This window comes from Triticum dicoccoides, chromosome 1B, assembly GCF_002162155.2.
Source record: "Triticum dicoccoides isolate Atlit2015 ecotype Zavitan chromosome 1B, WEW_v2.0, whole genome shotgun sequence".
Lineage (NCBI taxonomy): Eukaryota > Viridiplantae > Streptophyta > Magnoliopsida > Poales > Poaceae > Triticum > Triticum dicoccoides.
The window spans coordinates 193269885-193280204 of record NC_041381.1 but is presented as its reverse complement, the minus strand read 5'-3'; the positions used below and the strand labels follow the sequence as shown (position 1 = coordinate 193280204).

Genomic DNA, 10320 nt, shown 5'->3' with positions numbered 1-10320 from the left:
GGAGGGCGGAGCGCTCGATCTTGTCGCCGCCGCCTCTCGTTCGCGAGACAGAGCGACGAGGGTTTCGTCCCCGACCTCATCGAGCGTGGAAGCCTCACCCGGGGAAAAGTCGTGGATAGGGCAGGGCTGCCCCGATCGCATGGCCTCCAAATGCGCTGGCGGATCGCCCGGGGATAAATTCTTCCGTGGTTTCTTGGCCCGGGGAATCGGCAGGGATCCTGTGAAACCAAATGAGGCCTCATTATTAATATATAATGTGTGCGGTTAAAAAAGAAAACCTGTTAGTGGCCCGGTCGCTCCGACGCAGCCGATCAGAGACCGCGGAGTGACCGCGGTGGTAATCCCATCCCCACCCCGCCACCACCTACATAATCGCCCCCCTTCACACACACCGCATTGCTGTGACAGTGCACACTAAATACGAAGGGGAGAGAAGGGGGAAGGAAAACCCAACCGAAAAAGAGGAACCAGGGCAGCAAAAGGAGGGGGCTTCTCCGGCAGGCGAAGCGATCAGGTGAGGCCCAGACCGATCCCCAGCGTCGCCCTCGGTTCGTCCTCGCGCTCTCGATCGATCGCGCGCGCGCTTCGCGGGGGCTCGTTGCGGTGGCGTGCCTTTTTCCCCTTTTATTTTCTGGCATTTTTCTCGATTTTTCAAGTGGGTTTTTGGTGCGAGATCCTCGGTCGTTCTAGGGTTTCGGTCGTGCCGGTGCTTCCGCCGGATGGCGGGCGAATGTGGGTTGTTGGGGCCCGATGGATTGCTAGGGTTTGTCGATTTCGGTTTAGACGGTGCTTTATTGCGGGGTTTAGCGTCGCTGATCACCAGGGGTTAGTTAGGGTTTTAGACGACGGGGAACTTTGGAGTCCGCACGGTGTGTTTGTACCGCTGGCGGTTATTGCTTGCTTTATCCGGCGATTTCCCGCTTGTTCGCGCTAGTTCGGTGGATTTTGTTTCAGTGCGTAGGCGCGAAATGTTTGCCTTCCTGTTTCTATTTTCCCCTTTTCGACCTTATCCTGTTGTTTCTATGCTTATTTTGCGGATTAGAAAATTTTGGTACTAGTGCTTGTGCGTACCAGATATGGTCCTGGAAGATAACTTGTGTGGTCAATTGCTCTGTGACGAGATGACGGTTGCTTTTGCTTCATCCGTGCATGCTGATTATTACCTGTCTAGTTGTGTATGACTCGTTATTTCAATTCCGTATAGTATTAGTGATGTGTGGTTGCTTCTGATGTGGCTTCAGTGCGTAGTTCCACATGCTTTATGCGCGAATGGCGCTCTACAATTTATGCATTGGGTCATATTGTGAGATTCCTGAAGCTTGGATGCTAATTTTGGGTCTGGTTACGGGACGGAATTCAGTCTTTGATCTGGTTCTTGTCGCTCAAGCTCAGGGGGCTTATTCAATGTCACACTGCGCAGTGTTATCATCTTAGTTGAATGTTTCTGTTGGGGTGTTTGTGATTTTGATTTAAGCTTCGAGGAGTTTTAACAGTTTGACTGCTGTTATAGCCATCACGCTGACTTGACTTGGAATTCTCGTTTCAGTTCGAATTTTGGTTGTCACCCTGCATAAAAAATGAATGATTTTTGTAATTGTCGAATGTTCCCTGCCAATTACTGAACTAATATGGGGTTTATTTGGATACAGCTTGGCATAATAATGCTGATTTATGCCCTGCCTAGAGATACTGCAGTTTGAAAAGTATATTGCCGATTATTGAGTCTTTTGGTTTTATTTCTCCCTTGAATATCAGTTCATACCCATCTACTAACTATATGATTTGCATACTTTGAAAAAATTGTGAACCACAGGGTGTTTGAAGAAAGACAGACCCACGATCGTGCAATGCAGGTAGTACAGACCCGTAATCTCCGGGAAACCCAGCTAGGAGGAGTGATCTTTGGTTGCAAGCATGAGACAATTGAAGAGTGCTTCAATAAACAGCTATTTGGTTTGTGAATTCCACCTTTCTCCTCTTGCTTTACACCTTTATTATGATATCATCTGTAACAACATCATTTTGTGTTTGGCAATATCGACTATATAGGCTGATGCACTATATAGTATTGATGCCTTAAGTTACAAAATATTGTAGCCTGTCCATTCATTCCTCAGGCCTTGCTAGTCTTTTAGTCAGCCTTTAAGGCCCGCCTAAACACCCTTGTAAACTTTTTTTTTGGCCAAAACCCCTACAAATGGACCATTGCCATTCTTTTCGTTCTAATTCTGATGGTGCAGATTGGATGCTCGAGCATTTACATTCTTTTTATGAAACTATGTGCTCCACACTTCATTTTCTTGATCTAGTATGTGGATAGAGCGAAATGTGTGAACTTGTCCCGTTGCCATCTTGATATGTTGTAGGGTTTATGAAATATAGACTTGTTTAACCTTATTTTGTTGTTGAATTTCTCACCCTAATTAGTTTGCACCACTTGCTCTATAGGTCTGCCTGCGTTGCATTATTCATATGTGAGGAATGTCAAAGCTGGCCTACCTTTATTTCTATTCAACTACACTGACAGAAAGCTGCATGGTGTTTTTGAGGCTGCCAGTCCTGGTCAGAACTCCATTGACCCATATGCTTGGAGTAATGATGGCACTTTAAGGACACCTTTTCCTGCACAGGTATCAATAAATATGAATCTCCAAACAGTGTTCATGATTTTGGTGTATCTATAGCTAAGTTTGTTCAAGTTTATGCATGCTAATATAAAGCAACTGCTTCTGTTTTTAAGGTTCGCATTTGCACAAGGACTCGCTATCAGCCACTCTTTGAGGTCCAATATAAAAAAGTGATTCAAGATAACTATTATACACATCACTACTTCTATTTTGAGCTAGACCATGCACAAACTAGAGCTTTAATTGCTTTGTTCAAGTCAGTTGGTCCTCTCAATTTTAAGCAAGTCCCAGCTGTTTCAAGCAAAAGGAGTCTGGCTGTACCTTTACCATCAACTAACAGGATGTCATCAGGTATTCCTATCCAAAAGAAAGGCACAGCCAGTTTGAAGGACACAAATCCATCTAGTGTTCTATCAACTTCTTTACCATCAACTAAAAGGGTGGCACCAGTTACCCCGCACCAAAAGAAAGGCAGAGCCAATTCAAAGGACATCAACCCGTTTAGTGTTCTGTCAAGTTCAAGTGGAATTGTTCCAGATGACTGGGTTGATTCTGATGTGGATAGTGGCAGTGTTACTGGAACATCAGACAGCAAAACTGATGGGAAGACATCTGGAGAGCTAGTTTCCGACTGGGAGGATTTGGATGACAATGATTTTCAGAACCAGTTTGGTGCAGATGAGGCCAGTCAACATTCCTCGTACAAAAGTGTTGCTGACGGAATGGAGCTTATGCAGTGCAATCAATCGGTTGCCAATCCTGTGAATGGAGAACGGCATTCTTCTAATGGAGACATGCTTGTGAACTCACACAATGGAATAGGCAATGGGGTTCAAAATGAATCAGATGGTGTTGGGGTACAGCTTGAAAGATCGTCTATCCTGAAAAAACTGAAGGAGTTGGTTGACTTAAGACAACAGGCAGCACTATCATCCCATGATTTTGTTTATTCTAGTCCAGATGTGTATGTACCTGAAGAAGCACAGGTTAATGCGAACCTTTCTGGTCAGGATGAGTATGTACCTGAAAAAACACAGATCAGTGCAGATCTTTCTAGCCAAGATGAGTATGTGCCTGAAGAAACACGGGTCAACACAAGCCTTCCTAGTCAAGATGAATATGTTGCTGAAGAAATACAGGTCAATGCAAACCTTCCTAGTCAAGATGAATATGTACCTGAAGAAACACAGGTCAATGGAAGCTTTCCTTGCCAAGATCAAAAGGTTGCTGAAGAAACACATGTGAATGTAGACCTTCCTATTCAAGATCAATATGTACCTGAAGAAGCACAGGCCAATGCAAGCCTTTCTACTCCCAGCCATCATGTACCTGAAGAAACACAAGCCAATTCAAGCCTTTCCAACAAGCCACTATGTTCTACCGTGGAAGATAATTCATCTTTTGAGCAACATCATGCAAAGGCTGAGGTGCCCATGCTATCCCTTTCTCTGTGCATTATTTTGCTTTTCATCATTCGACTACAATTCATAACCTTGTGCCTGATAACATGTGTATGACTCACATTATTCTTTTCATTCTTCTGTGCAGCTTCTACGAATCATCACTGAGTTAGCCAAGAAGGCTGATGCACTGGAGAAGAATCAGGTTCCTTATTTCTTCTTGAACATGTGGAATCTAACTATTGATTGGCGCCTTTATTACTTGTTGGATTGAAACGAATACAAGATTTTGCGTTACACATCACCTGCGGTTTTATACACTTGGGTAGTATGTTGTTATAGGGATTTTTCTCTGGGAAAAGACAGTAGTTGGGGGGAATGGTACTACCACGTATATTGAAAATAAAAATTAATTTGTTATAAGTAATTAAGGATTCCCCACATGGTTACATTGCTCAATTTTCATACCACTGTGATTATTGATTTGATTAGTTCAGCATATAAAATTATAAATTCGATATGGTGAGACTGAACTGGTTAGCTGGTATGCTAAATCTGGCTACCTTACTTTTCGTGCCATGTATATCCATTGTCCAAAATGTGTTGGCCGCTATTTTGTACTTTTTATGCAAACACCTCCTGCATATATATAGTCTGATTATGGTCCTGTTATTTTCCAGATTAAATCAGATCAAGAAATAATTTCGTTGAAGGAAGTAGTTAAAGACTCTGGAAGAAAAGTTCAGCAACTGGAATATCGTATAGATGAGTTACAATTCAAATTTGACTCCTCCTTGTCCCTTCAAGGAAGCACGTGCGATAATCTGGACATGCCAGCAATATTCCTGATCGGTGGTTATAATGGTGTGACCTGGTTATCATCTCTTGATTCCTTTTCTCCAAAAAAAGACATCCTTGTGTCTCTCACATCGATGAGCTCTGCACGTTCATATGCATCTGTTGCCGCAATGGAAGGCTGTATATTTGTTTTTGGTGGTGGGGATGGGAGTTCATGGTATAACACAGGTAGGTATACTGATATTTAAATGTGCTTCTGTCTTTCTTTCTCTGGACTTCAAACTGCATTTATGTACTTTCTTTTCTTACAGCGGAATGCTATAATACAAGGAGTAATGAGTGGATGATATGCCCCTGTTTGAACCATGAGAAAGGATCTCTTGCTGGAGTAAGTCTTAATGGCAAAATATATGCGATGGGTGGAGGAGATGGAACACAAACTTTTTCAGAAGTTGAGATGTTTGATCCTTTTCTTGGGAAGTGGATATGTAGTCCGTCTATGCTGCAACCAGTATGTTCTTGGCCTCCCAGTTGCTTTTAGTGATTACTTTGTGTCCTTTGATATGTTTGCAGCCTATTTCATAGCAACACTGAACTTTTTCTCCTAGTCTTGTCATGATTGCACTGTGATGAACTCAGTGACCTTAATAAGGACAATAGGAGACATCTGTTTACTTCAATTTTTCAGCTTGATCATCTTCTGCATAGCTTTTACCAGTTGAGTTCTGCATTGCATCCTCATGTACACACAATATCTTGAATTTTGTTTCTACGTAATGTAGGATAACAGAAAAATGTCATTGAATTAATTAGAATAGTCATGATTGCACTGTAATAAATTCAGTGACCTTAATACGATCAAATAGGAGACATCGGCTTATTTTAGATTTTCAACGATATCATATTCTGCATAGCTTCGTACCAATTAGCTTCTGCATTGCATCCTCATCTTACAGATTATCTAGAATCTTGTTGCCGTGTAATGGTATAACTGAAAAGCATAGTTGAATTGATTATTCTAATATTGGCGGTAATCGGGAGAGTAGTTCAGCTAGTTGACTAATTTTGACACTGATCTCTTAAGTATGCTGCAACACGTTTCAGAGATTTGCTCTAGCAGCAGCAGAATCGAGTGGTGTCATCTATGTATCTGGTGGATTTGATGGTAGCAAGTACTTACAGTAAGTTTCCTTGCTATTTTCCTCCATTATGTTACTTCTGTTCCACACTTTTAAGTGCTTTAGGGCATTGCACCCATGCGACTTTTTGCTCATCAGTTTCTATAAAAATATGCTGCACCAATATATTATACATTATAAAAGTACATTTCATAATGGTAATATCAATGTGATGGTGTAAATGCTAGTAAATCTCGAGTCAAATCTATAAATGGTTCCGACACATTCTTTTTCTTGGATGCTAATATGACCACTTGAATGATAAAATGACATGCAAGCAACGGGAGGATGGTGTAAATCTTTAGTCAAATCTATAAATGTTTCTGACGCATTCTTTTTCTTGGATGCTAATATAACCACTTGAATGATAAAATGACATGGTGGAAGCACATGATTTAAGACATCATCAACTAACAACCACATCATGTACAGGTCAGCAGAAAGGTATGATCCAAGGGAGGGTTTCTGGGTTAAGCTTCCAAGCATGAAAGCAAGGAGAGGATGCCATGCTGTGGCTGTCCTGGGAGAAGTCCTGTGAGTATACTCTTCATGTTATTTTAGATCTCGCTGAACACCGATGGCATCTTGGGCTTTAATCTTGGCAAGAAATTGAGTTAGGAGATTTATTGTTTCAGATATGCCATTGGAGGGTATGATGGGGACAGCATGGTTTCCAGTGTTGAGATCTTCGATCCTCGCCTCAACGCCTGGAGGATGGGTGATCCCATGAGCAACCCAAGAGGATACGCCTCGGCAGTTACTTTTGATGATAGCTTGTTTGTCCTCGGCGGTCTGCGGTCCAACGAACAGATACTGGACACTGTAAGTAAACATTGTACCGACGTTTAACTGTTGCCTTCACAAATATGTGCTCTCTTTCAAGGACAATTTCTTCCTTTCTGTTGCAGGTGGAAGTCTACAATGTGAACTCCGGCTGGTCAGTTCCAGGTTTCAATTCAATAGGGAAGAGATCTTTTGCATCTGCCATTGTCATGTGATCGGATTCGGGAGTACAGTGCTCATCTCACCAGTCTCTTAACATTTTGCCGGGATGCAAGGAACAGTAACCCCATGTTTTCCGAAAAGCAGTTTTAGGGCTCGTCGTCTCACCCTTCCCTTTGAGCTCCAGTTATGTACAGCGAAAACCAGAAACTCGACATGCACCACAGTTTAGCAACCCTCATTCAGTTGTGTACTTTTAACCATGCATCTCATGGAATGCGAGACATGTAGAATGTTCCGAATTCTCGTCAAATCTTGACGCTCCTCTATATACCTGGAACCATCCATCTCATGGAATGCAATACCGTTAGGATGTTCTGAATGCTAATTTGCTGCTGCCGTATCTTATTGAATGTGTTATTTCTTTGCCTAAGAAGTACTTGCACTCTTTCTGAAACCTTGTTTCCGATATAGGTAGAGGCAAGCTTCTGAAAATTCGCTTAAAAATATTTATATCAGACACTTGGAATGTTATGTGTGGTTTTGCCGTGATACATGGTTTTTGTAAAGCTACACTGCCTTTCTGAGTTGCCAAATCAATATCCAGCTTGAATGTTGCGTTGCATCACAGCCTTGCGATAGGATATTGAATGCCTTTTCTTCCGAATCATAGTAAATAATCACTAATTAAAGGACCCCTGGCTCATCATGGGATTAGCTTGGGCCGCTTCTTATGGTGACATACTCAGGACGTATTAGAGATTTTACTTTATCGGGGATGGAAGATGTTTCATGTTTTTTTGGATTTAATTTAAGATGGATACCAAAGCATTTTTACCATTGGTCTCTCGTGTTTGTATTTTTGAATCTATATCTTATTTTTAAAATGGAGGAAGACCCCCGGCCTCTGCATCTGGACGATGCATGCAGCCATTTTATTAATTGTTCACACAAGACCTTATAAAGTAATATAACAATAAGATTAAAGCCGTGGTCTAGGCAATATTTATCGCTACTCCTATTCAATTAATGAAGGGATGCTGATAGTCTGAGCCTAATACCAAACAGACCTTGCAGCCAAACCTACCATCTAACACTTGAGGTTCCTGTTAGGATTTAATTAATCCTATTAATCCCTACTTTTTCTAACCGAGGCGGTTGCCTCACATCCCTTCGGTCGCACCCCTTCAGGGGCTATATATGTGTAATCCCATCATCAACAAGAACAAGAGTTTACTTTTACATCATGGTGTTTGTCTCCGGTTTCTCTCTCGATCTCAATTCTAAACACGTTATCAGTCACTTGCTCTCCGGCAACAAGCGATCGGCCAAAAACGTTGAAGTTTTCAAGGACGGAATCGATCCATCTACACGAACCGATGATCTTGATGGATCAGTGCATGCTGCGCTCCCTTTTGTCTTGTTCCTAGTTTGATTAAACAAACATTACTAATGCACTGTATTGTTGATTCGCTATGCATCAATTTGGAACAAGGAGATCTCAGGAGCATGATCAACGCAGCAGTTGCACCATGAGCGGCCGTGATGGCTGTAGCGGCGACGCCCCCGGGCGTGGCAAACCGCAAACGGCGCATCAGCCATAGCCGATTCCCAAGCGGCCGACACGATTCCTCCACGGCGCTGGCCTAACAGACGACAACGCGGAAACCAGCGGCCGGCTACACCCTCCGGCGCGTGGCGCAAATTCAACCGAGCGATTCGGCCTACAAAGGAACAGAGGAGATGCCTCTCGATGGTGCTCGTCGGCACAGAAGCCATGGAGATCAGATCGGCAACTGCCGATCGATTTCACGGAAGCAGTTACCAAGAAGAGAACGAACAATGCGTCCGTGGCTATCGTCCATGGCAGCAAGGTATGACGGCCACAGCGGCCTCCTACGGCCTCAACCCCATCCCTCCTCCTCCCGGCGACGTGCCGCATCAGCGGCAGCGGTGCAGCGCCCACCACCACGGTGTTGCGCCTCGCGCCCTCGCCCCAGCCATGGCGGGCAGCGCCCTCCCATGCTCCGGCTCGACGCACGACACGTGGCCTGCACGCTGTTGCAGCCACGGCTATCCCGTAGCTGGCGGCGTCGCCTTAGCCCGTCTGGATCGAGGTGGACTCTCACAACGAGGCCTCCCCTCTGGACAGGCGGCAGCGCCCGCATCACGGCCACGGGCGTCGCCTTCGCGTGACCCGTTCTTCCGGTTGCACAACTTCCGACGACAGCGTCCTCGTCTGCTCTCGGCAACGGCGCGGCCATCCAAAGCGTGCCGCCTATGGTGCTGGATGCGGCGAAGGACGGCCCGGCGCGGAGAGCCCCTCCCGCAGCGGCAGCGTGGCTCGCCCTCCTATGCCGGCGACTCGACGTCGTTCCCACACAACGGTGGTGTAACCACGCATAGAGAGGGCCGATGGAGGCTTATCTCTTTGTTGTTTTTCAGTTCTACCATCGAGGTTTTACTGATTCACGGATTAGGACATGTTCAATGTATTTGCGCTCTAGCAATTCCTACAACATGTTCTTTACCGGCACAACAACATTGTTTTGTGATTGAGATTAAATTTTCTCGCATAACAATATTGATTTTGTGATTGAGATTTTTTTTCTCTCACAAAACAATTTCATAGCGATTGAGATTAATTTTCTCTCGCAAAATATTAATTCATCCTGCTGAATTATCTCATTTAATTTGGGATCTATACAATTCAAGTTTTTCACTTGAAAATCAAGTTTGCAACATCATTACTATTCATTATAATAGTGGTGTATTTCTGTTGAGTATGATGTATTCCGGAATGTATGTATCTCCATGTCCACTACATGTTGAGATTAATATGTCTATTTGCAATTAAGATTTTTAATTTCTTGCAAATAAGAATGCAAAATTCAAAGTGATTTCTTCAAATTGATGTATTGGGATCACAAGGTAGTCATTTAGATCTACTGCCTTCGCAGATTATCAATGACTACTGTTAAAGCCTATATTTTGTCATTTTGACATTATAATTGCTTTACAAAGTGCTCTCCCACGCATTTTACTAAGTCATGACATAAGGCATTACGAGTGAGTATCTACTGATTCCATCAGATTATACTCTCTAGTGCTGCGAGATCTACTCCATTTTGAAGATTATCTTCAAGGTGTCATATTTAGCAATTTGAGATTCACACTAATGGTTTCAAGATAACTTCTTGAAATACCCATTGATTTTGCTAAGTTCATTATAACATCAACCATGATGGTATTTAATTTACTGGTTGTAAATTAATTATCTCTGGTTTACCGATAGAGGTAACATATGGCTATAGAGTTTGGGGCATTCGTCCTCAATGGCCACCACTGCCCTATCTGGGCTATGGACATCATGAT

General features: G+C 43.3%; 1 protein-coding gene across 1 annotated transcript; it reads left to right on the top strand.

Moving 5' to 3' along the window:
- Positions 1 to 344: 344 nt before the first annotated feature.
- LOC119350289 lies at positions 345 to 7381 on the top strand (the record flags this gene model as incomplete). Its single annotated transcript, XM_037618199.1, has 11 exons — positions 345 to 514; positions 1814 to 1953; positions 2449 to 2630; positions 2741 to 4054; positions 4176 to 4232; positions 4708 to 5053; positions 5137 to 5336; positions 5930 to 6006; positions 6436 to 6537; positions 6639 to 6825; positions 6912 to 7381. Coding segments are annotated over 11 exons (2865 nt in total), but the record flags the coding sequence as incomplete, so codon positions are not given.
- Between the last annotated feature and the right edge of the window lie 2939 nt (positions 7382 to 10320).